Here is a 27,389-nt window from a genome sequence, read left to right as displayed (position 1 = left end):
TTGTAGTCACTGTAGATAAAGCTCTTATTGTTGGTGATTTTAATGTCCATGTGGATAACCCAAAAGACGCATTAGGACGTGCGTTTATAGATGTTCTAAATTCTCTCAATATTAGACAAAACGTGACAGGGCAAACGCATACTCGTAAGCACACATTAGACTTAATTCTGTCACTCGGACTCAATATTAATGACGTCGAAATATCACCTCAGAGTGATGCAGTTTCTGACCATTACCTTGTGTCATACACTGTACTTCTAGATAGGATCACTCAATCCACAACATGCTACCGACTAGCCAGAACAATAATTTCCACCACTAAAGATAGCTTTATTAGCACTCTTCCAGACCTGTCCCAAATGAAACATGTAGCAGATAACTGTGACGATCTAGATATTGAAATAGAAAACCTAAACCATGTCTGTTCTAACACATTGGATGCCGTTGCTCCCATTCAAAAAAAGAGATTCAAAGAAAAACCGCCAGCTCCATGGTATGACCATCACACCGCAGCCCTTAAAAAGGCAGCTAGAAAAATGGAAAAAAATTATAGAAGCACAAAGTTAGAAGTATGGCGCGCAGCATGGAAACAGAGTGTTAAACACTACAGACATGCTATTAAAACCGCCAGATCTACATATCTTAGCAAGCTTATAAATGAGAATCATAATAATCCTCGTTTCCTCTTTAGCACAGTTGCGAAACTGACTAGAAACAAAGAACAAACAGAAACCAAAAGTAAACTTCAACACAATAGTAACGACTTCATGAACTTCTTTTCTAACAAAATTTCGGCTATTAGGGAAAACATCGTAGCTACCCAGGCAGCCACCACTCTACCCATTAATTCACTTAACACTAGACTACCATACGAACATCTTGATTCATTTAAACCTACTACAATAGATGAGCTCTCTAAACTAGTCACATCATCCAAATCATCGTCCTGTATATTAGACCCCGTTCCCACAAAACTACTTAAAGAAGTATTCCCTGTAGTGTCAACCCCGGTTCTAAATATCTTTAACTCATCGCTAGAAATAGGATATGTTCCAACAGCTTTCAAACTAGCAGTTATTAAACCGCTGATTAAAAAACCACAGCTTGACCAAGGAGAACTTAATAACTTTAGACCAATCTCAAATCTCCCTTTCCTTTCGAAAATATTAGAAAAGGTAGTGGCAAGCCAGTTACGCACATTCTTGACAAATAATAGTACATATGAAAAGTTCCAATCAGGATTCAGGCCCCACCATAGCACAGAGACAGCGCTGCTTAGAGTTACAAATGACCTCCTATTAACATCCGATCGTGGTGAAATCTCAATTCTTATATTACTAGACCTTAGTGCAGCCTTTGACACAATAGATCACACAATCTTACTCAATAGACTAGAAAACTATGTTGGTATCAGTGGTCAGGCGCTAGCCTGGTTTAGGTCATATCTAACCAATCGCTATCACTTTGTTTATGTAAATGAGGAAGAGTCATATCACTCCCTGGTTAAATACGGTGTACCGCAGGGATCAGTTTTAGGTCCTATCCTGTTCTCGTTATACATGTTACCCCTAGGAGACATTATCAGGAAACATAACATAAGTTTTCACTGCTATGCGGATGATACCCAGCTTTACATCTCCTCGCATCCCAGTGAAACACACACGTTTTCTAAGCTAAAAGACTGCATTAGCGATGTTAGTGACTGGATGGCACATAACTTTCTTAAGCTCAACTCCAATAAGACAGAGGTACTTATTATTGAACCAAATCGCTACAAACATAATATGTCAGATTACAAATTGCACATAGATGGCTGTACTGTGGTGCCATCTTCCACGGTTAGGAACTTAGGTGTGATGTTCGACAGCAACTTATCCTTTGATAGTCATATCGCCAACGTCTGCCGCACAGCATTCTTCCATCTTAGAAATATCTCAAAAATACGCCATATACTGTCTACATCTGACGCAGAGAAGCTTATTCATGCTTTTATGACCTCTAGAATAGACTATTGTAACTCGCTACTCGGGGGATGCCAATCAAATCAGGTCAACAAGCTTCAGCTAGTTCAAAACGCTTCTGCAAGGGTACTTACTCGATCTAAGAAGTATGACCACATAAGCCCAATTCTGGCATCTTTACACTGGCTACCAGTTAAATATCGCATCCAATTTAAAATATCACTAATCACCTACAAAGCTTTAAATGGCTTAGCACCCTCATATCTTAGAGAATTACTATCAGAATACAATCCATCATGCACACTACGGTCGCAAAATTCTGGCCTATTGATTATCCCTAGACTATCAAAAGTGTCTAAAAGTGGAAGATCCTTTTCCTACTTAGCCCCTAAGCTCTGGAATGATTTACCAACCGATGTCCGAGAATCAGACACAGTCGATCATTTTAAATCTAGACTTAAAACTTTTCTCTTCAACAAAGCATTCGCATAATTTGTCTAGTAAAGGTTCTTAACTCGCAATAGTTATTTTCACGGAACAAAGCACTCACGGTCATAACACAGACCAACCAAATAAATAAATAAAAACCTTTTCTGCAGGAACACTTAAAATGAATTGCATTAAATAGTTTGCCACCGTTTGCCACTGAACCTGCATTAACGACGACAGTGGGGCTTCCGGCCTTAGTCAAACGGTTTGGCACGTATGGTTGGGTTGCGATTTTGGTGCTTTCGTGTGTCTTGTGAATAGTATGCCATACAGACCCGTTTGCCACTGAACCTGCATTAACGACGACAGTGGGGCCTCCAGCCTTAGTCAAACGGGTTGGTATGTATGGTCGGGTTGCGTTTTTCGTGCTTTCGTGTGTCTTGTGAATAGTATGCCATACATACCCGTTTGCCACTGAACCTGCATTAACGACGAAAGTGGGGCCTCCAGCCTTAGTCAAACGGGTTGGTATGTATAGTCGGGTTGCGTTTTTCGCGCTTTCGTGTGTCTTGTGAATAGTATGCCATACAGACCCGTTTGCCACTGAACCTGCATTAACGACGACAGTGGGGCTTCCGGCCTTAGTCAAACGGGTTAGCACGTATGGTCGGGTTGTGATGTTTTTGGCGTTTTCTCCTGGTCCTGTAAATGGTATACAATATAGACCCGTTTGCCACTGAACCTGCATTAACGACGACAGTGGGGCTTTAGGCCTTAGTCAAACGGGTCGTCAGGTTTCATTTTCTCTTAAAGATCGGAAGGTGACCCTTATTTACCATATATACCCTCGCATTGGGCCCCCAATTTGCTAAATCCTCAACTGTGGATAACATAATTATGCCGCAATAGTTAGTCTGTCTGGAACTAAGCTGAGTTAAACCACATCACCACATCACGCTAATACGATTTTGTTTTTCTCTCCCTGTCTAGTCCTCGACCCGAGGACAACAAGACAAACAGACCCAGTCCCGGTAGATGTGAAAGTCGGCACACCTCTGATCTACTGGCCGTCCTTCAACGTCATGCCCAGCTGATGCCTGACCAACGATCACCAGCAGAACCGCTTAATCTCCGCTAAATCTCCTTATCCGTTCTCCCAAGGGTTTTTCCCTCCTAGGACTTATTTTTCCTCGGATAAAAGCACGGGGTTTTTTTTCTCTTAGGGGGTTTTTCACCCCGGGGAGGCAGCCTTTTTGGGCTTTACCTAGCTTCCTCTTCTATACGTTGCTTTAGTAATATGTGCACTTATAATATTGAGTCATAGCCGCAGCAAATTTAACTGCTCATGCTATCATGTATTTTGTTGTGCTATCTGTCGTTTTTCTGTGCTTTTCACTGCTTCTATTTATGTAAAGCTGCTTTGAAACAATTGACTTTTGTGAAAAGCGCTATATAAATAAAATTGAATTGAATTTAATTGAATTAAATACTATCAGCAGTGGTTATTCTAAACAGCCATATCTTTATATCTGGAGTATTTTATGCTGACCTGTTTATTTTTTTATCTATCTTTATTGGGATACCAGTCTTATATTTTGGATGTACGGTTCAAACATGAATCTTCAAACACACAGATTGTTCACATTTGCAAATGTCACCTTAATGTGTGATCATATAGTTAGATATCATTAATATGCATAAAAATAATTAGTTAAATAATTAATAATTTTTTTCAGTGTATGGCTTAGTTTTGGACTTACAGGACACACTAACCAATCAGGCATCACAGTATCCGCTTCAGATGTATAACATTACATTTACACTTATGCATTTGGCAGACACTTTTATCCAAAGTGACTTACAAGTATACATATTTTTTCATTATGTGTCCTTCGAGTTCGAACCCATGACCTTTTGCGCTGCCAATGCAATGGTCTACCACTGAGCTATACAGGAACAATAAGTCTGTCATCATTTCTCTAACGATGAAGACAATTTGATAGAGTTGTTAGAATTACTCTGGTTCCATCATGTTAATCTGATTCAGTGTTAGAAACTAAGTGATAGGAAGCTTATGAGAAAAAAAATATAAACGTCAGTGACGTCCAGGCTCAAGTTATAATCTAATGATGAGATTAGGAGCATCAAAGTATGATTTCCTTCATTGATTTTAAACTTTGCCATGACCTTATTCAGTCAAAAAGTATCAAGTTTATTTATACATATATATATATATATATATATATATATATATATATATATATATATATATATATATATATTTACACAGGAATTTCTTGATAAGATGATGTATAAGCTGACATATCCTGTGTGATAGCACGTATTACACATCATGTTGGGTAAACTGCATATTTTGTGCTCTGGGTGAACAGAATTGCTTTGTATGTAAACTCTCATCTAGAGTACATGTGCCAGTGGCGGTTCTACACGGAGGCCAAGGGTGGCCCGTGCCTCTGTAGACATGTTCCTTGCCCCATGCTGACCAAATAAAAAAGTATAAATTTATTTTGATTTTACACGCGAGCGCCAAAAGTGGAACTAATGTGACGCAACGTTCTACACGGGCAAATTAGAGCAGCGCACCCCATCACTGTAGCCATAGACCAGTGGTTCTCAACCAGCGGCCTGCAGGCCCCATGCGGCCCGTGACGCATGTACGTGCGGCCCAGCATATGCCAGCCTCATTAAAAAATAACTTAACATTTTATTAAAAAAAAAATTGTTTTTAAATAATTTTAAAAAATGTATTTAATTAATATACATTTTAACCATACTGTTTTTCTTACATAAAATCATTTTGGCGGTCAAATATATTTATTAGACATGCGCAGACAGACATGCGTAGCTTAGTTTACGAGCACATGTAAGCGCGCTTTGGTAAAATTCTAACAGTCGTAAGCAGGATTAGTCGAGATCAAGATGGACAAATTTGTTATTAGGGGAGAAAAACGAGGTGATGTTTCTAACGAAGGAACACATGCCAACGAAGGAACACATGCAAACAAAAAAGTCGAAGCATCAACAGCGAAGGTAGGCGAGTGCTGGAGGAATGGAAAAACCAGTTCGCCGTCACTGATCGAGATGGGCAGCCTTTCTGTTTACTTTGTTGTAAAGTACTGGGCGTATGCAAAACCTACAATGTCAAAAGACATTTTGATACCACCCATGCGACAGTTAAACAAAAATACCCACCTGGATCTCAAGACAGAGCTCTCAAGATAACAAATCTTGAAAAAATGCAGGTGCTGAACAGAATATAATGAGAGCTAGTTTAAAAGTGTCCCAGGCCGTGACATTAGCAACATTAAAAATTTTATGGCTCCTTGACAAACACAGCAAACCGTTTAGCGATGGGGAACTAGTTAAAAACTGTTTTTTTGGAATCACAATGTCTATTTGATGATCTGAGCAACAAGAGCGAAATAATCCGCAGAATTAAAAGTTTACAGCTCAGTAATGACACAGTTACACGTCGAATTTCAGAAATGTCTGAGAACTTGACGGAACAACTAAAAACTAAGCTAAGCACTGCGTCAGCACTAAGTTTGGCAGCAGATGAATTTACGGATATCGGAGACATTGCTCAGCTTTGCATTTGGGTGAGATGTGTAAATTCAGAAACATTTGAGGTCACTGAAGACTTGTTGGCTTTAAAATCGCTTCATGAACGAACAAGGGGCGAGGATATTCATAAAGCACTTAGTGAAGAATGCAAAGATATGAACATACCTCCTTCTTCAATCGTCTCCATCACTACTGATGGTGCACCCGCAATGATGGGAAAACACAAGGGTCTTGTTGCTGAAATGCGAAGATTCGCACCTGAATTGTTGGTGTTTCACTGTATTGTGCACCAGCAAGCACTATGCAGCAAGTTAGCTGATGGTTACCTTATGAATGTTATGGACACTGTGGTCAAGGTGTTCAACTTCATTCGAACACGCCCTCTCTGCTGCACCACCGGTTTGTTGCGTTATTGGACGAAGTGGACGGTGCTTATGGGGATGTTCTGCACAGCGAAGTGAGATGGCTAAGTCGGGGCAAGGTCTTAAGTCGCTTTCTGGCTGTACTACCGGAAATAGAACACTTTCTTGATGACATTGGCGAAAGTGAGAGATTTTCAGTTTTAAAAGACAAAGAGTGGAGAACCAATCTTGCTTTTCTTGCAGACATCACAGTTCACTTAAACAAGCTGAACCTGCAACTCCAAGGTGACGGAAAACATGTTGATGACTTGTTGTGTTGTATTGAAAGTTTCAAACTGAAGCTAGGGCTATATATTGCACAACTTCATGATGGTGATTTAACTCATTTCCCACTACTACATGATATGTGCGAGGATGTGTTGGACACGAAACACGATTTATTGCAACAGTCAACCAAATGCAAGAGAAATTCATTGCTCGTTTCTCAGATTTTGAGAAACTTAAGTATGCTAGACAGTAAATCAGAGAGCCATTCACTTTTCCTGTGGACAAAATCAAAGACTTGGCTGTGAGCTTCGGTTTGCCCCGACAGCCACTGGAAGATGAACTTATGGATGTTCAGGGAAGAAGACACACATACACAATGCTGCAAGGATCGTCAGTTACAGAAATGTGGCGAAACATCCCCGGACAGAACCTCAGATGATTAAGTTCAAAGGTTCTTTCCATATTTGGATCCACATACATTTGCGAACGGACATTTTCGGCAATGTCGCGCATTAAGTCACGGTTCCGTGCGCGTCTAACAGACTACAACTTACAGTCGCAACTTCATTGTGCTGTGACTCCTTTCGAGCCAAATTTCACAAAATTAATCAGCTCCTGACAACATCAGTGTTCCCATTAATGGTAAGTAGCATTTCAATCTTTATTATTTGTTGTATAATTATCATAGTATTCATAACCTCCATTCATACCATAGTATTTTCTATTGGTTTGCGTTGATGACGTCAATGTTTAAATAACATGCGGCCCGCAAGACTTGGGCTTGGTCCAAATGTGGCCCGGTTACAAAAACGGCTTCTACTGGGCCATAACGTGGTAATGGAGCCTTTTATACATTTTCATAAAGATTTAGAAATAATTAATGGACAAATGGAGTCTTTAAACGCCTCAGATGTAAAGTAATTCACTGTCAAAGTGACGCCAAAATGAATGGGAGTCAATGGGATGCTAGCAGCAGGTGGGGGTTCGCTAAGCAATGGCGGTGCCTGGGGAAGCTTCAATAAAAAATGAAACCCTGCCCCCCTGACTGTAGCCGGTGGCTGTTTCTCAATATGCGTTCTTCAGCGATCTTGCGTTCTCGTGTCCTTGCTCTACGTCATCATTAACAGTCGAAGTTCATTCCAATTCTCAAGAACGCAAGTACAGAGGATACATGAAAATACCCGGATGTGTTCTTGATATCAAGAATGCATCGAATGCAGACTTGCGCTGAAATCGCTTCACGCCCCAGAAGTCATTGCGGCAAAACAATGGCGGAGGTCAGGTGACCAACAGGAAGATCGCACACATCTCAATTCTCATAAATGTGTTCTTTGTTCTGGCGACCTTCTGAGTTCGTTCTTCCAAGGTCGCCTGGCAAGTTCGATCTCCACGAGGAAGCAATTCCGTTCTTTGCGTTCTTGGAATTGAGAAACAGCCGGTGTCATGAGCAATTCGGTCCCCTCGGGCAATTCGGTCTCCCCTAGGACCCCGATTGGTACCTAGCACAAATGCCTGCTCAAAAATGTGTGATTGCGATATCTCATCTGCGTAAGCGGTCTAGCAAGCTAATTACGTTGGATGTTTTATAACACATTCGTTCTAAGAGTGTAGATCAGTAAAAGCTGATGATCAACACTTCCTTTTAAATGCAGTTAAATAAACTGATCTGAAATCAGGAAGTTTGCCTGTTGAACAAACCAACAAGGAAAGGTGGCGCTGAAAAGCTCCATGATAAAAAACTTTAGGTTTGAACTGGCAAATACCGATTGCAATAGGATTTCCTTCACTCCCACACAAAACTCCACAAGAAGTTTATAAACATACAGTACAGTGTTGTCATTTGAATTGGTTCTGCACTTGCTCAAATATTACGCCCTAGTTATTTGAGTTAAGTGCTAATTGTAAATATGTATTCATTCAATTATTTTATTTAGTATATTTGTATTTTTTATTGTCGGCTGATTTTTTGTCTTAATCCATCCCTGTTTATAGACAACACACACACAAACAGAACTTCCAGATCTTTTTCCAAGCATGTATTCTGGTCTTTATAGCAAAGTGGTGTTCGGTGTCTTGTTAATGTCAATTTAGTTTTAACCTAAAAAAATTATTGATTTAATGCTACCAGCAAATACACATTTTACCATCACTGCCATGAAACAGAGCTGTTTACATCACAAAAGTTTTGCTTCCACCTCCAAACTAGCAGCATGTTCAGCATTATAGACTGAAAAATAAAAAGGTTTTTTTATTATACAGAATATGCAAAAAAGTAATATATTACTCTCTTAATAAATAAAGAAATTAAGTAAAAAAAATCTACATTTTATGGATCTCTTTTATAAATGACACATACAGGCACATCTCATCAGATCTTGACTTATCTTATTTTAGGATCATTTCACTCCACTGCAGTTACATAAGAACAGAAAAAACTCTTAAATTCGATCAGTTAATAAAGATCTGTGAGATTAAACATTACTGGCAGATATGTCTGGATCAGATTAGGGTTGGTCAGTGGTCTTTCAGGAGACAGATTGGACAGCGCTGACATAAGCATGCATGTTTGGTCTTATCACCAAAAGTGTGGTTACTTCATGATAAATCAGCAAACGCTGAAGATCAGCACTTTTCAATGTTAAATGAAATAAACTGATCTGAATTTGGTGCATGGATTAATTTCCAGCTTTATCTTCCTGGTCTGAGTCCCTTGACTTTGTATTAAAGCAGAAGACGACTTCACTGTGCTTCACACATCGCTGGACTGAACAGAATGAGCATCTTTTGGTTCATAACTACACTGCTACTGCTGCACTCCTGCACCCCAGGTAATCAGACTACACTAATAACAGTTTCTCATAACCGTTTAAATAGTTTAAAAAGTCTTAAAATAGGAGGAAATAACTGTAAGGAGTCCATTCCACACAGCTGCCCATACATGGTCTACATTCGTGACAAACAAACACATACAGCATGTGGTGGATTTTTGATAAGGAAGATTTTGGGTTTGACGGCTACCCACTGAAAAAAAGAGTGAGTAAAATAATATACTATCAGTGACATCAAAACACAAACTTTGCTTCTTATACTTCACTATAACGAATTATAAAAGCTTAGTTAAAAATTGAAAACTAAATTTTTCTATTAGAAGAACAAGGTCATTGAAAATGTGGTATTGATCAAATTAACTCTATAACCAATGCATAATCTTTAAATATCATTTCTTGCCATTTTTTAATGTGCCCCTCTGGTGAAACACTGGCCCCTCCTTGGCTCCCCTACTGAAATTTGTCTAGAACCACCACTGTAGAAAAGCAAAACAAAACAAATAAAAAATTGTTTAAATGTAGCTTAAATAAATTAATTGCAACCACTTACCTTAAAAATTTAGTAAATTGAATGAATCATTTTTTTCAGTGTGTTAAATGGAAAAATGTAACGATTATATTGTAATTGTATTTTAATTTATGTCTATCTCAACCACAATTTCATTCACAGGGAGACTCTAGCAGTCCACTTATTTGTGGAAATGTCCCACAGGGTATTGTTTCTTATTACAAAATGAATATATACCTTACAATGTATACTAACGTTTCTTACTACCTTCCATGGATTCATAATATTACAAATGCAACTCTTTAAAGCATCACAAACCATGGAAGGCAAAGTGGAATAAACTCAACATGTTTAATATTAAAGCATGTCTGATTTATGAAAGCTCTTTATTTGCATTTTAATGTACTAGATTGAAATAAAGGCAAATCTTTATCACTTCATGAGTCTGTTTAAATTATTTCTGCAACTACAACCTACAGTACAGTACATGATCTAGCTGTAATACAAATGTTCACAGCAGGCCACTTTCTGGTGAAAGTTTATACCCCATATTAAAATAATTAGAGATAAACAGTATAAACTATCAATATTATCCAATGACAAACTATTTTAATAACTGACACTGCAGTAAAGTATTGACACTTAATGTTATAAAACAATAATATTAGCTCCAGAGTTTATCCAAGAGTTTTTGTAACTACAACTCTTTAAGTAACACAACCCAACTATCCTCTTGAATCTTTAGTGAAGTGTTCTTGAATTCTTTTGAGAGTTTTCATCTCATGAAACTTCTGAAATAAGATTTTCTGGTTGTTTATTTGCACCAATCAAAACCAAACATTAAAGGAACAGTATGTAAGAAATGTATATCAATTAATCATAAAATGGCCTTGATATGTCACAATACATTAAGAAATCATTTTCATTTCAAATACTTATCACTCACAACAGTGGTCTGGCCAGGATATTATCATTTAAAAAGTGGAGTTGCAGCCCTCAACAGATGTTTATATTGTCATGTTGTGTATTGGCCACCAGTTGTGTGATTGCAGTACCAGTTTTGCCCACAAATGAGTTAAAATCTCCCAGAATCTAGAGCGTGCAAACAATAGTGTGCATGCGACACTGTGCTCCAAACGGCAGAGAGGGAGGGGGAAACCTTGCGTGTGTGTGCTAGTGTGCCTCATCAAGCGCATGTAAGACAGAGAGAGCATCCTGATTGGCCTGTTTCGGTAAATCAACCAATCAATTTTCAGTGTGGGCGGGTTTTTATCTCTTCTCCCGAAGCAAATTTATTTGTGTATCTAGAAACAGAAGCTCCATGGCAGAGGGAGAGTGCCCCAAAAAATGAAAATATAAAACGCATTTTACGACAGACTACACAAAAGTGTACCCCTGTCTAATAAGTGTAAAAAATAATGTCAACCTTGCACGCTATGTAACACTGACTCTAGCATTGCCCAAGGTGGGTTATATGATTGCAAAAAACATGTTGAGGTGAGTTCAACAAGTTTAATTTCATGTACATATTTTTCAGGCCGGCTAACTTAGGTGCCAAGGCTACATAAAAACAACAAACTCCTTAGATCTGTTTAAAGTTGCAATGGAATATAAATAAGAACAGTAAAAATGTATCTACTTATTTTAATATAATTAACAAATAATTGAGTAACACTACAATAAGGTTAATTTGTTAACATAAGTTTACTACATTAGTTAAAATGAACTAATGAATTGCACTTCTAAAGCATTTTTTAATCTTTGTTAATGTTCATTTAAATATTTACTAATACATTATTCAAATATTGCTAACATTAGTTAATGCACTGCGTTGAACAAACCAACAAGGAAAGGTGGCGCTGAAAAGCTCCATGATAAAAACCTTTAGGTTTGGACTGGCAAATACCGATTGCAATATGATTTCCTTCACTCCCACACAAAACTCCACAAGAAGTTTATAAACATACAGTACAGTGTTGTCATTTGAATTGGTTTTGCACTTGCTCAAATATTACGCCCTAGTTATTTGAGTTTAGTGCTCATTGTAAATATGTATTCATTCAATTATTTTATTTAGTCTATTTATATTTTTTTTGTCTTAATCCATCCCTGTTTATAGACAACACACACACACAAACAGAACTTCCAGATCTTTTTTCCAAGCATGTATTCTGGTCTTTATAGCAAAGTGGTGTTCGGTGTCTTGTTAATGTCAATTTAGTTTTAACCTAAAAAAATGATTGATTTAATGCTACCAGCAAATACACATTTTACCATCACTGCCATGAAACAGAGCTGTTTACATCACAAAAGTTTTGCTTTCACCTCCAAACTAGCAGCATGTTCAGCATTATAGACTGAAAAATAAAAAGGTTTTTTTTATTATACAGAAGATGCAAAAAAGTAATATATTACTTTCTTAATAAATAAAGAAATTAAGTTAAAAAAATTAACATGTTATGGATCTCTTTTATAAATGACACATACAGGCACATCTCATCAGATCTTGACTTATCTTATTTCAATTTTATTTCACATAAGGACAGAAAAACTCTTAAATTCGATCAGTTAATGAAGATCTGTGAGATTAAACATTACTGGCAGATATGTCTGGATCAGATTAGGGTTGGTCAGTGGTCTTCCAAGAGACAGACTGGATATCGCTGACATAAGCATGCATGTTTGGTCTTATCACCAAAAGTGTGGTTACTTCATGATAAATCAGCAAACGCTGCAGATCAGCACTTTTCAATGTTAAATGAAAAAAACTGATCTGAATTTGGGGCATGGATTAATTTCCAGCTTCATCTTCCTGGTCTGAGTCCCTCTCTGTATTTAAAGCAGAAGACGACTTCACTGTGGTTCACACATCGCTGGACTGAACAGTGACTACAATGAGCATCTTTTGGTTCATAACTACACTGCTACTGCTGCACTCCTGCACCCCAGGTAATCAGACTACACTAATAACAGTTTCTCATAACCGTTTAAATCAGTGCTTTAAGTGGTGCCGGTACTATATATATATGTTTTTTTTGTTTTGTTTTTTTTTTGCTGACTCGACTCCTATATTGAAGGGGTTTTATATTCAGCAGTCAACAGACGACCTTGTAAAAAATAATAAATCCTTTTATAAGTTTGTGGATTTGCTTGAGCTAGAAATAGCCACTGAACATAAATAAAATGTGCAAAAGGATTTTGAAAAAATACCATTAGAAAGAGCTACTGTAGAGCTTTTGAACATAAATAAAATGTGCAAAAGGTAGATATGTGATTAACATTTTCAGCATGGTTAAATGCTAAAACTAGTTCAGATAGAAAGAGCTTAAATTTTTTTTTTAAATGACACCAAGACCATGTCTATGGGTTCAAGAATAACAAAATACTGGCCATTTGAAACTCGAAGTCATTTATTTTGTCCCATTGTTTTCCATTTTGCGGGTGGTAAAACTACTGTGTACGTCGTTCAAATTCATTGAAATTTCGTTCACTTGTAGTTTAGCAATTAAACTAAATGTATATTACAATTTCAAGAATGTTTTCTGCACATCGCCTGAGGAAATCCGAAGTTGTGTCGAGGGGAACCAAACTGACAGCCGCGACAGCGGAGATTATCACGTACCTACAAGGCTTGCGTCTGACCTGCAGCTATCATTCTGGCTTGGTGGGATGTCAGCGAGTCCTCTGATTCTGACCGTGTTCTTTTACTAGTTAGAGTCTAAAACAAGGAGGGCATATTAAGTGTTCATTGTATTTTCATTTTAACCGAGCAGCTATGGTTGCGCGTTTCACACACCTCTCCAGGGCACGTTGACACTGACTGACGGACGCATGCGCTTTTAACTTGTAAACGCAAGGGTGTATGGGTAATGTAGTCTCTGCTCTCGGTGGGACGAATTAGGAAGCGTACATTAAGGGCGCTCTGAAAAGCCGCAGCGCAGCAAAGGATTAAATTAAACCTCTGATTTTTATACAGATGTGCAAATGAGCGTTCCGGTACGCTAAAAGCACGTTCTGGGCGCACGGAGAGGTGGTGGTACGCTCAAGAGCTATTTTTAGAAGTGGCGGTACTGAGTACCGGGGCGTTCCGGCCCACTTAAAGCACTGGTTTAAATAGTTTAAAAAGTCTTAAAATAGGAGGAAATAACGGTCTACATTCGTGACAAACAAACACATACAGCTTGTGGTGGATTTTTGATAAGGAAGATTTTGGGTTTGACGGATGCATTGGTTATAGAGTTAATTTGATAAATACCACATTTTCAATGACCTTGTTCTTCTAATAGAAAATTGTTTTCAATTTTTAACTAAGCTTTTATAATTCGTTATTGTGAAGTATAAGAAGCAAAGTTTTGATGTTTTGATGTCACTGATAGTATATTATTTTACTCACTCTTTTTTTCAGTGTAGATTATATGACAAAAAAGTAATGTCCGACTGAACCGTGGGTTCAAACCCGCCCGTTTGCCACTTGAACATTTTGAATTTACTCGCTTTTTTTACGCGTGAAAGACGCACGTGAAATTCTAGATATCGAGACATTCACGCTGAAATTCGCGTCATGGGAGGGGCTTCTGCGACTCCGCTCACTTTCTGTAATCACGTCACTGCTAGAGCAAGCTCCTGATTGGTTACCGCGGCACGTTTTTCCGCCAAAGTTCAAATTTTTAACTCGCGCGTTTCCCTTGGCAACGCTCAATTGGCGTGAATGAGGTGGAATCGCGTTACTCGCTCTAGATTACACGTGGGATTTAACTTCGTGTCATGCAAACTTTTCGCAATAACATTCTTTTTACCTTGGGCGAAGACGCGCTTGAGGCAAATAGCGCATGCTTTCGCGATAAATGCGCTGCCCATATCGCGTCATTCGCATCGCTCCACGCTTGGACGTGTCTGATCACATCTCTGCATTGACTTTGTATAAATCTACTTGCGCAAAACATTGAAATCGCATCTGGTGTGAACCCACAGTCATGCTACGTACACAAAAATGCTAATCGCTCTAGATTACAACTAGATTACAAGCGGGATTTAACTTTGCGTCATGCGAATTTTTCGCTCAAGTTTAATATTTTCAACTTGGGCAGAGACGACCACGTTTTTGCATTGACGTTGTATGTAATCTACTTGCGCAAAACATTGAAGACGCATCTGGTGTGAACCCACAGTAACATCGTCAACGCGTCTTTACATTGACTTTACATTGAAATCACTCGCGCTGGTTTAATTTTTTTTTTAAACATTATTATTGAAGATTTATCATAAATGTTGTATGCATGTTGCATAGTCATGCTTAGAGTGTAATGTTCTGTATTTCCTGTGCATGTATGCTGTATTTCCTGTGCACTTATGAGTTTTTATGTACTGTCTGCACATAAAATAGACCCACTTTCCATTACATTCCTTTATCATGTTAATAGTTCATAAAAAGCTATTATTTCCTCCAGATATATGCGTGTATATACAGTACAGTATATCTTGTTTAGATGCATAGGTGTGTGTGGAAAAATCTTGCATCTAAAGGAAATGCAGTGTGGTTTGCTGAATGGGGTAGGCCAGCCCTTCAGTAGAGTTTTAAAAGCTAGTGACATATTTTTCACGCACCACAAACTTGATGAGAACTTTAACAGCGATTGTGTTTGCTGCAGCTGTGACCACACTGCAAATCTCAGGTACGTTCTTATCTGTAAGTGTCATTATCAAATCACATGATTCTGTAATACTATATACACTGTAATAATTAATATGCCCCATCTACTCAATAAAATTGTGGCAACAGATTACAAGCAATATCATTAATTAAATTCAACAAATAAAAATTGAGTTAGAATCACTCCATAAACTCCTTAATAGAAACCCATTCAAAAAGGTAAACTGCAATTTGCAATTAGAAATTAATTTAAATTTAAACAAAAATATTGGGTATACAGGACAAAGACCTAGCACTATACAATAAATACTATTCAATTATACTATTTTAATTTAAAATCATGATTTAAATTTATCCATTAATATTATTATTAGTAATGAGTATTATATCTGATTTCAGAATGACAGACAAAGATGAATCAATTCTTATTTTATTGCAGTCAAAAGAGCAGGAAAACATCTAATTTTAATGGTGTATTTGTAACAGTGTAAACTTCAAAAAGTATTTTACAGTCTAAAGAAAACCGTCCACATTTCCCGACGAAAGGTTCCATGTTTGTGTTCTGTTACATTGATTCACACCCAGAACATCAGACAGCAGTTTAGTCTTACTGTACTATAATCAGTTTATAAACTTTTTGAAGAATCCAGCTCCAAGAAAAGTTTCTGAAACACCTGAAAAGATGCCTGGGATACTGGATATTCAATGCATAGATCCTATCCAATAAAGCATGCTCTGGGAACACCTTTAAGGCCTCGATAACAATTCCAGCATCCCTTGGGCTGCCACTCCTAGAAGATCCATTCTTTACAATTACAGCCATCACAAGCTGCTCAAGTCCCGCCTCTTAGATACAGTCACATATTTATTTGTTAACCAAGTTACTCACATGTGTATATACAAACACATACACTATATACACAATATAATATGTACAATATATTTATTTAATAATATTCCTCACCTTTTGTTGTGAATAAAGTTCTCCCTCAGCAATGTTTCACGTTGCCTGCAGGAAACTGCAGTACAGGCCTTCATGAACACACAATTTAGTTAATAGGTCGCAAAATTAATAATAATAATAATAATTATTATTATTATTATAAATGTTCATTTTACATTATGTAGAAAGCTTAAACATTTTAAAAAGATAACTTATACATTTAATATCTTCCTCACCTTTTGTGGAATTAAATGAATAATGTTACATTTCCCCTCAGTAATGCTTCAAGTGTCGGTGGGCAGCAGAAAACTACAGTAAGAGGCCTTTGTCAAACAATTCAGTCAGCAATGTTTCATGTTTTCCGCGGGAAAAAATCAACACAGGGCTTCACAATTGAGCACACAATTAATTTACAGCGGAGAATAGTTTTACATTACCATTTGAATCGAATACATTGTGGATATAATTAACACAAAACTAAATAAACCGAAAAACACCACAGTAAAGTCACATTTATCTTTAAAACATGAACCTCAGAGCGAGCGAGCGGATTAAGAGAACCCACCCATTCAGATGAACAATATGATTGTCAGTTTTTCTGTCACTTAAAATGAGTTACAGCTGGACCGCCAATCGCAGGCCGTTTCTGAATCCGAAGGGTGCATCCTGCAGAGGTCACATATGCAGACTGCATACGCCATTAAGCCTGGTTTGTTTAAGATAACTAAGTATTACATTCGCAAGTCATACGCATATTACAACAATTTACGATTAACTAAGAATAAAAGTCAACATGTTAATATTCTGAAATCAGATAGTCTAGATGACGAATGGATCATAGAAATGGGACCTCCTACAGTTTAAACACTACATTGACGTCACAGCCAGCGGTGATTTTCAGCAAGACATGGCCGAGGTGAAGTGCCGTTGTCCGGTATATATGAGCGCTGAACGCCCTCTGATTATCTGGAGCCCCCATCGCCAAAGACTCGAAGGAAATGTTTAAAAAGGCGATATCTTTATGAACCTACTGCAGATTCTTGTTTAAAAAACATACATTCTCGACTGAAATGCTTTCAAAACTTTGAAATGTGGCACAATAACAGAAATATTTCCTAAATCCGTGTGGTCAGCGCTCACGACATGCATATCAACCTGAAATGGTTTTTAATTTAAAACAGCATTTGTATTACGTTGGATTTATTCGGTATTTGCTATATTCGCAGGTACAAGAATAGCTAAATCCTTTACAAAAACAATATGTAGTTTTTATTCCAGTCATTTTAAGTAATTAAAAAAAAAATACCAAACTACATGAAATTAATTTTATTAAATAAAGTTTACATATTCAATTTGATCAAACCTACAAGCCTACAGAATTACTTTTTACAGTGTAATATAAGTGTTTTTTTTCCATTACAGCTGTGATTGGAGATTCTATAGTCAATGGCGAAAAGACTCCCAAAATAACCTTGCAGTATATGGCATCAGTGCAGGTCAATGAAATACATGAGTGTAGAGGATTTCTGATTTCCCCTAAATATGTCCTTACAGCCGCACACTGCGATACAAGGTATGAAACTGTATATATTACATCAAAAATGTAGTTTTTAATTAAGTTTGACTTGAATTAAAGTAATTAAAATGAATTGCAGTGATCATATGACTGTCGTCCTTGGTGACCACAACATCAATCCACAGAAAGATCTTAAAAGATACGAGGTGGCTCACAAATTCAAACCGAAACAGTTCAAACATGCAAGAGAGGGCGATGACATCATGCTTCTGAAGGTAAAGAGACACAACTGCTGTTTGTAGTGAATGTGAGCAAAAGTAAACTAAACAAGTATATGCAAAGTAACTTAAGTTTATTTACCTTCAAAGCTTGACAGGAAAGCAGTTTTGGGAAAAAATGTGAAAACTGTCAATATCACAGATGAACGGCACCGTGTTAAAAGTGGCACAGAGTGTGTGTTTGCTGGATGGGGTAAAACCAAAAAGAGTAATACTAAAGGAGTCAATGAACTTCGGGCTGTGAAAGTTTCAATTGTTGACATCGACAAATGCAAGAAAGCATGGATGAAAAAATACAAGAAAATGGAAACATTTCCACCAAACATAACCTGCGCTGTTGGAAATAAACAGAATACAGGGATGTGTAAGGTAATATGTTTACATTTTTATTCATTTGGCTAACACTTTTTTTATGTACATTTGCATATATATTACTTATATTGACATATTGCAGTATTAAAAACATTTTCAACCCAATTTTTTTATGTTTGTTTCAGGGTGACTCAGGAGGTCCACTTGTATGCAATTCAGTGGCCGTGGGCATTGTTTCCTTCAAAAGTTCCACGTGTGAATCTTCTGATGTGCCAAGTGTTTATACTGATATTTCAAAATATTCGGGCTGGATCAAAGAAAAGATGAATAAAAGGGAAACTTGAGACAGGCAACAACAGGCTGCATTGAAAAATGTCTTGACCAAATAAACTGTACTTATGTTGACCGAGTCTGTGTTTTTGCAATAAACTTTGCAGTGCACATCTTATTTAACTGACTTTTTGTACTGTTATTCCTTATAATATGAGCTAAAACACATTTTTGCATAGCTAGATATGACAAACTCAAATATCCAGATTATAAGATCCATACACTGCTGGAAAAAGAAATGGTCAAAATGTGTAACTAGGGCAGTACCCTTTAAAAAGGTCTTAATATGTACCATTAGGTACAGATATGTATACATTATACAATAAGTTCTTTAGGCACTTTTCCAGTGCATAGTACCCCTCGTGTCAGCGCATTTTATTTTTAGTTTAGTACCATTTCAGAGTGGGAGGGCTTACAGGCGTGGGATCTTACAACAAAGCACAACAGGTTTGCTCGAGATAGCGCACACACGAATGTAAAGCTAATCTTGCATTTAGTGATGTTGTGGTAGTGACGATTCTCTCAGAACTTCTTAAGAACAACTATCTCCAACTCAGTTTTGACTTTTATCCAGAGATAAAGCGTGAACTCGACGAAAGATGCTGTCCGCAGCGTAGCGTTGCCAAGTCCTCTGCTTTTTTCGAGTTTAGATTTGGGCGACTGATTTAACTGTTTCCATCAGTTGTTTTTATTTCTGCGGGTTAAAGATTAAATGATTTCATTGATTAGTTATTGGTATGTGGCAGTGCTTTAAGTGGCACAAAAGAGGTGCCGGTACTCTAGTTTTTTTTTTTTTTTTTTGCTGACTCGACTCCTATATTGAAGGGGTTTTATATTCAGCAGTCAACAGACGACCTTGTAAAAAATAATAAATCCTTTTATAAATTTGTGGATTATCTGTGCAAAAGGTAGGTATGTGAGTAAAATTTTCAGCACGGTTAAAGATAAAGAGCTTGAAAAAAACCTTAAAATGACACTAAGACCATGTCCATGGGTTCAAGAATAACAAAATACTGGCCATTTAAAACTAGAAAGTCATCACTTTATTTTGTCCCATTGTTTTCCATTTTGCAGGTGTTAAAACTCCGTTGTCGTTCAAATTAATTGAAATTTCGTTCCCTTGTTCTGTAGTTTAGCAATTAAACTAAATGTCTATTACAATTTCAAGAATGTTTTTACTCTGCACATTGCCTGAGGAAATCCGAAGGTGCTTGAACCAAACTGACAGCCGTGACACAGCGGAGATTGTCACGTACCTACAAAAGGGTATTGGATAAAGCTTGCGTCTGACCTGCAGCTGTCATTCTGGCTTGGTGGGATGTCAGCCAGCGAATCCTCTGATTCTGACCTTGTTCTTTTACTACTCAGAGTCCAAAACAAGGAGGGCATATTAAGTGGTCATTGTACTTTCATTTTAACCAAGCAGCTATGGTTGCGCGTTTCACACACAAACACACACCTCTCCAGTCCAGACCACATTGACTGTCAGTCAGCGGCAAAAGCGACGCATGCGCTTTTAACTTGTAAACGCAAGGGTGTATGGGTAATGTAGTCTCTGCTCTCGGTGGGACGAATTAGGAAGTGACATTGTGAAGGGCGCTCTGAAAAGCGGCACCGCAGCCAAAGGATTAAATTAAACCTCTGATTTTTAAACAGATGTGCAAATGAGCGTTCCGGTACGCTAAAAGCACGTTCTGGGTGCACGGAGAGGTGGTGGTACGCTCAAGAGCTATATCCGGCCCACTTAAAGCACTCGTATGTGGGCTATGAATAGGCATTGGGATGCTTTTGGGCTAGTTTTGAATGACCATTCAGATGGATTTTATACGTGAATCTGGCAACCCTGCTGTGCGATTGCACATACTTTCAGTTCGGATTCCATATAATGTACATGTAAATGCACATTTAAATCAGATTGCAATGTTTAGGGTGCATGTAAACTGTATCGTCGTACCCTTCAATCGTATTAAATTCAGTCGGATTGACAAAATTTTGTGCATGTAAACATAGCCATTTTGGTATCAGCTCAGATCGTTTGGAACCTCAACCGAGGTGGTACTAAAAAGGTATCGGGTACTACATACTGTACCCAGTGGAAAGCCCCCAAAAGTGAGTTGACCCGACCCGTGGGGTACTATATGCAATGGAAAAGTACCACTTGGTACCAATATGTACCGCTGCGGTACTAATATGAACTCTTAGATGCAAAGCTGTATGTTTTAAAAAGTACAGCCCCAGTGACAGTCAGGGTACATATTTTGACAATTTGTTCTGACTAGGGTTGCAAAGGGGTGGAAACTTTACATGGTAACTTAATCTAGCGAATTTTGGAAAAATTTTTGAAAAACTCATCTGAATTATTTGAAAATTTAGGGAAATTTATATAATCTGTATCATATACAAACATAAATAAAAATTTTGTTTGGTCATAATCAGACATGCATGCAAGGTAATACAAATTTACAAAATGATGTAAAAAGGAAAGCAAAACATGACCCTAAATTTACTATCTGTGCATGTTATTGAAGATTGAAGGTACATGCAGGGGGTGTAAGCAGTGGTTAATTTTAACTTTTATTGAAACGGCATAAAATCTTGTTGTTTTAAGCAAAATTATAGAGTTTTAAAGATTCTTTTACTACATTTAAGAAATTATCCTTTATAGGCAACTCCGCATTTTTGAATTCCCAGTTTATTCCCATTAATTAATAATATATGCTGTAGCTCAAGTGGTAGTGCAGCTCAAAGTTCATGGGTTTGATTACCAGTGAACACACATACTGATAAAATATATACTTTCAAATGCACTGTAAGTTGCTTTGGATAAACGCATAAATGTACAAATACTATAAACGTTAAGCAAAATTGGAAGACATATGGTTGCATCTCTTACTGCAGTTGGAAAGGATGTGTCATTGTGGGCTTGCGGTGTGGCACATACCTACAGTATATAAACAGCCTTGCTGGTATACAAACAGCATCTTGCCATCAGGATGAACTGTGGCTATAACAGGTCAGTAGTTGTAGCGGGCCTGCATCTGTCAAAATATGATTTATTACCCCCTGTCAAGCGTGTTTTGACAGGTGGGAGGGTCTATCAATCAAAAGGTGTACATGCTGTCCAGTTTTGAGTGTCGTATTTTATGGCTTTTAGACAGCGGCTGTCCGGAGCTGTGCGTGTTTTACGACGTGTCAACCAGCGCGTTGTTTTTCCTGTGTGTGTGTTTTTTGTCACGCGTATGTTTGTCGTATTTATTGCTGTGTAAAAAAGTTTGTTGTTTTGGCTGTCCAGTTTCTGGACTGTCAGTTTTTACGACCGGTCTGTGTGTGTGTGTCTCTCCCTCCCTCCCTTCTCAAACCCGCAGCCCCCTGCGCGTCTCTCAACGGGGTGCTTTGAGTCATTATGCTTTTAAAACCGTGGTGGTAAATAAAATGTAATACAGTCCACTCTGACAAAAATAAAGGTTTATTTTAGATTAAGGGATTTCTTGAACCAATTCTCAGATTAAAACATATGTGAATGCGCGCACCAATGAGAGAACGTACGCTGATGCGCTCTTATATCTGGGGTTAAGAACCTTTTAAATGTTTTAAGACATTTCATCCCATCTTCTGGTTTGTATTCATTAATGTCTTATAAACCCAGGTGTGTGTGTATCTAGGATAAATGTAACATGGTCCGCATTGTCAAAATAAAAGGTTTCTTGAACCTGCATGGTTCCTGTGAGTGTGTTTTTGTGTTTTTGTCAGGTGAATGTTTGGCATATTTATTGATGTGAAAAGTTTTTTTGTTTTGGATGTCCAATTTATCGACTGTCAGTTTTACAACCGGAGCGTCTCTCCCCCTCCGTTCTCAAAGCAGCCTGCACTACTTCACAGCGGGGGTGTACAGCGGATCTGGGCCCGTATGTATAAAGTCGCTCAGAGTAAAATTTTAGTCTTAAATGTGTCAAAATTCTAAGAATGACGTCATTTTACTCTTATTCTTAGACTTAAGAATAAATTTGATTTATAAAGCCTCCTAAGTGTTAAGACTAGGTCTCAGCTCCTAAATTATTTAAGAGAGCAGGAGAGGTCTCTTAACCTAGTTAAGAGTAACAAGAGCAGAGAGACGGAGATCATTCACTTTACAACAAAAAATGTGTTAGAATTACTTTAATTCAAATGTATTTCTATAGCACTTTTGAAAAAAATTATTGAAATATAAAGAGTATAGGGTTTTTATACAATGTATATTATATTACACAATATAATATACAGTATAAGATGTATAATGGTAAAAAAAACATATTCAAGTGCTTGCACAATACCAATAATTTATATGGGATTATCAAGACAGCAATGGTATATACTTAAATGTATATAAATTTGAATAAAATACACTGTAAAAAGTTAAAGTTGGATCAAATTATTGATAATGCCTAAAATGTAATGTTTTTTCAACTTAAATTTCTCAGTTTAAGTGAAATAATTAAAGTTAAAAATGTTTAAATATTGGGTGTTAACAATTGAAGTAAGTTTTTTAAGTAGAGCATTTTACATTTTACAGTTTATGAGGGGTAAATAAAATACCATAAAATGTAAATAAAATCTACAATAAAAAATGTGAAGTACAAGATTGCAGTGACATCATTACATGTAAAGTGATATTAATAGAGTATAAAACCCTGACCCAAAACATAATGTTAGCAATGTTAGCAGTGAGCAAGCCAAAGATGAAAGTGACAAAGATGGCAAAAATTACAATTGTGTTTAAGTGGAGAAATCCAACTTAACTTGATCATCTTGTTCAGGCTTGATCATCAAAGTATTTTTTAAAGTGTTTGCAAACTTTAGTCTTTTCTTTATAAACAGCTTGTGAGTGAAGTTAAAATAATGTGATTAATAATCTTCATTTTTTAAATAACATTGTTTGTCTATTTCATTAACATGTTAAAAACTTAATCAAAATGGTGCAAAATGGTTATTTGTAATATTGTTAAACATTTCGTGAAGCAAATTAAAATTAAAATATCTAAATACTAATATAATTTGAATGTCTTCATGATTCATAAATGTATGGTGTCACATGCTGCTGTGACTGTATAACATTGCCGGCTTTCTATTGGCTGATTCAGAGGTTAAGGGCGGCCATTTTAGGATGAAATCATTGTAGTCCTCAGTTTGCGGCACTTATGTCAGCACTTAAGAATGAGTCTTACACTTTACTGAAAGTTGCTTTCAGCTTCTTTATAAACGTCTTCTATTCTCAGACTGCTCCTACTCCTTACTAAGAATTTTTTGACACTTAAATCATAGCTTAAGACTATTCTTAAGAGCATTTCTGAGATGTTTTATACATACGGGCCCCGATCTCTATGTTCATGCACATTAAAGCTCGCTCACCGGCGGTGCCAGAGAATGTGCCGGGTGCACGTTCAGACATGCCGTTAAAAAACATTTAAACATTTTAAAGACATTTTTACCTCATCTTCCGGGTTTGTTTTTAATTAATGTCTACTTAAAACCATGTGTGAATATGTGTATATTATACAACAAATCTTATATTGTCTTCTCTGACAAAAATAAAGTATTATTTTAGATTTTAGGTGAAGCGGACACGTGTTTTTATGGCAAATACAGCTTGATATAAACTTTTGTTTTTAACATCAAAAGTTTTCTTTACAGTCAACAATTAAGAATCAAATATTTTAGATGTATCTGGTTAAACCTAAATCCGATATTATCTATTGAACTATAGGCTATTTTTCTGATCAAACACAAACTTTCACAAGCTGCTCTTATGACCGAGTGTGTGTGTGTGTCTGTATGTGTGTGAGAGAATTCACAGCAGGGGAGGATTGTAAACTAGTGAGTTAGAGGCTTTTAAAACCGTGGTGGTAAAATGTAATACGGTCCACTGTTGCAGCAAGCCAAAGGTGAAAGTGACAAAGTTGGCAAAAATTACAATGGTGTTTAAGTGGAGAATTCCAACTTCCCAGACAGCACGTTCAGTCTTACTGACGTTCAGGGCTGGACTGGGACAAAAATTCGGCCCTGGCATTTTGGCCCAAACCGGCCCACACTGCAAAAAATTATTTTCAAGAAAAAATGCTCTTAGTATTTTTGTCTTGTTTTCAATATCTGAAAATTCTTAAATTAAGATGCTTTTTCTTGATGAACAAAATGACCCAAGAAAATAAGTCTAGTTTTTAGACCAAAAATAACACATTTAAGTGATTTTGTGCATAAAACAAGCAAAAAAATCTGCCAATGGGGTAAGCAAAAAATCTTGAACATTTTTCTTAAACACTAAATGCAAGAAAAATTCAAGAAAAATTTGCTTACCCCATTGGCAGATTTTTTGCTTGTTTTATGCACAAAATCACTTAAATTTAAAATTTTGGTGTAAAAAAATAGACTTATTTTTTGGGTCATTTTGCTTATCAAGAAAAAGCATCTTATTTTAAGATTTTTTCTATTTTTACTAAAAAAATAAGACAAAAATACTAAGAATTTTTTCTTGAAAATAATTTTTTGCAGTGTATAATTACAAATACCACCCATCTTTGCACGCCTTTAAATATGTATAGCAATAGCAACTCCAATTCCATAAAAGCACTAAACTCAATTAATAGCAGAGTGAGAGTTGACACAACAAACACATCTAGAATGTGTTATTTATTAATGCAATAAAACTGTATAATCCACACTTATGAATCCTAAAACAAGCTTCATGGAATTGGCAAAATTTGCCATTGAATTGCTGACTTTTTACAAAACACAAGTGCTGCTTACAGTAATATTGATAACGGATTATTACTTGCAGTACTTAAAGGAAAGTATTCACTACATTCACTGAACTAAACTAGTGTGATTACAGTAATAGAGATTTTTAACATTATCTGTCAAGTGTGTTGTTATACAATAAACATATCTTTTTCTGTAAGCAGATTGTTTGATTTTGCTTGAGGAGAAATGATACGTTTTGAAACAGACAATCAACGAAAAATCTACGAATCAGATACACTCTCGTAGTCACAGAGCAAAGAGTGCAATTATTTTATTGCAGCTTTATCACCATAATTTTGTGTTTTTGACTCAGTTTTATCAAGGGGTATCAATCTAAACTTGTGTTTTGAAAGCAGTTCTGCTTACCGCAGGGACTACACTCACTTCTCTCTCGTCTCTCTCCCTTTCCTCATTGACACTTTGCGTGCTGGTGCTGCCAGTGCTGGTGCTGCCAGTGCCACCACCGTCACCATCATCATCACCAGCGACGCGAGTTGAAGAAAACAGTTGTGTTATTTTAACACATTTTACAGCGTCTGCCTGAAGAGTCTGTTTCTTTTTGTCGCGCAGTTTATCTGTTTTTCCATCTCTCTCTCTCTCTCTCTCTCTATTTTGACACGTGAACTGACCGACGCTGCACGCTCGCTTGCACAGAGACCAAAGCGGTGATTGGGCCAGCTTAATGTCATTCAAAAAAAAAAATAACCAATGGGCTGCTGCTGAGTGGGCCGGTCTATCTAGGGAAAAAAACAGGACGATGACTGGGCTGGTCAGTCATTGGGCCAGCTAAATGTCGCTTAAAAGAAAATAACCAATGGGCTGCTGCTTAAAAAGACGCTAACTGGGCTGCTCAGACAAAGATAGTATGAGATGTATCGGCCCAAAAAGTACGTCGGCCCACCGGGAAACTGCCCGGTGTGCCAGATGGCCAGTCCGCCCCTGCTGACGTTGGCAATTGGAGAGCACCAGCGGCAAAGTGTCATTTGGGGTTTTTCCCCTGCACACAGAATAAAAGTAGGTGGGTAAACCATCGGCATGTCTTTTTTTTCTTCACTAGATCTAAGGTGTTGTTGGTCCACATCAAGCCGGCAGTGTAAGCGCGAAGGAATGTTGATTAAATATGATTGTCGAAATGTTTTGACAGAAATGGGCGTCGGAGGTAACGTGTTACATGTTTTTAGACTTGGTTTGTTATAACTGTTGACTTGGGGTGCGTTTCCCAAAACCATAGTTGCTAACCTGTTAGCAACTAGTTGGTTGGCAATGGGAAATAAGCAACATGGTTTTGGGAAACGCACCCCTGGTTAGTTATTATTAATATGTTCGCGTATTAAATATTTTTTCAGTGAGTTATTTTAGACAGTACTTTAGACGTGAGGGGATCGTTCGGTAAACAGCCAGGTAAATGGTCATAAATTGACGGACTGTCTTTTGTCTACACAAAAATGACATCTGTCAATTTATAATATCAACCCCTTACACTCTAAATGCATTTTTAATGATTTTGTCTAAGTGACATGCTTAAAATTAAAGGCAGCTCTTGTTGTGCGTTCCCAGATAGCACACGTACGTCGCGGAGATGTCTGCGCGATGTCTTCTTTTTCGTCTGGAAGACGTATTATTTAGGGCGTTTGCTCATCTGGAAGGCG

The 27,389-nt window shown here is 37.3% G+C and overlaps 1 protein-coding gene across 1 annotated transcript; it reads left to right on the top strand.

The window, feature by feature from the left end:
* The first annotated feature begins 12,767 nt into the window (after window positions 1–12,767).
* On the top strand, window positions 12,768–19,087 carry LOC135728252 (mast cell protease 8-like). Its single transcript, XM_065246407.1, has 5 exons — window positions 12,768–12,889; window positions 17,956–18,106; window positions 18,189–18,324; window positions 18,418–18,696; window positions 18,825–19,087. The coding sequence occupies exons 1-5, from the start codon at window positions 12,835–12,837 to the stop codon at window positions 18,981–18,983; spliced, it is 780 nt and encodes a 259-aa protein (XP_065102479.1). The 5' UTR covers window positions 12,768–12,834; the 3' UTR covers window positions 18,984–19,087.
* Window positions 19,088–27,389: the final 8,302 nt, after the last annotated feature.

This window comes from Paramisgurnus dabryanus, chromosome 24, assembly GCF_030506205.2.
Source record: "Paramisgurnus dabryanus chromosome 24, PD_genome_1.1, whole genome shotgun sequence".
NCBI classification, from domain to species: domain Eukaryota; kingdom Metazoa; phylum Chordata; class Actinopteri; order Cypriniformes; family Cobitidae; genus Paramisgurnus; species Paramisgurnus dabryanus.
This window is presented reverse-complemented; position numbering and strand designations above follow the sequence as displayed.

Excerpts from the sequence above, each read along its gene's own strand:
- LOC135728252 (XM_065246407.1), top strand. The coding sequence starts at position 12,835 with ATGAGCATCTTTTGGTTCATAACTACACTGCTACTGCTGCACTCCTGC. Across the intron at positions 12,890-17,955 it reads GCTGCACTCCTGCACCCCAG|CTGTGATTGGAGATTCTATA; the intron begins GTAATCAGACTA and ends TTTCCATTACAG. Across the intron at positions 18,325-18,417 it reads ATGACATCATGCTTCTGAAG|CTTGACAGGAAAGCAGTTTT; the intron begins GTAAAGAGACAC and ends TTACCTTCAAAG.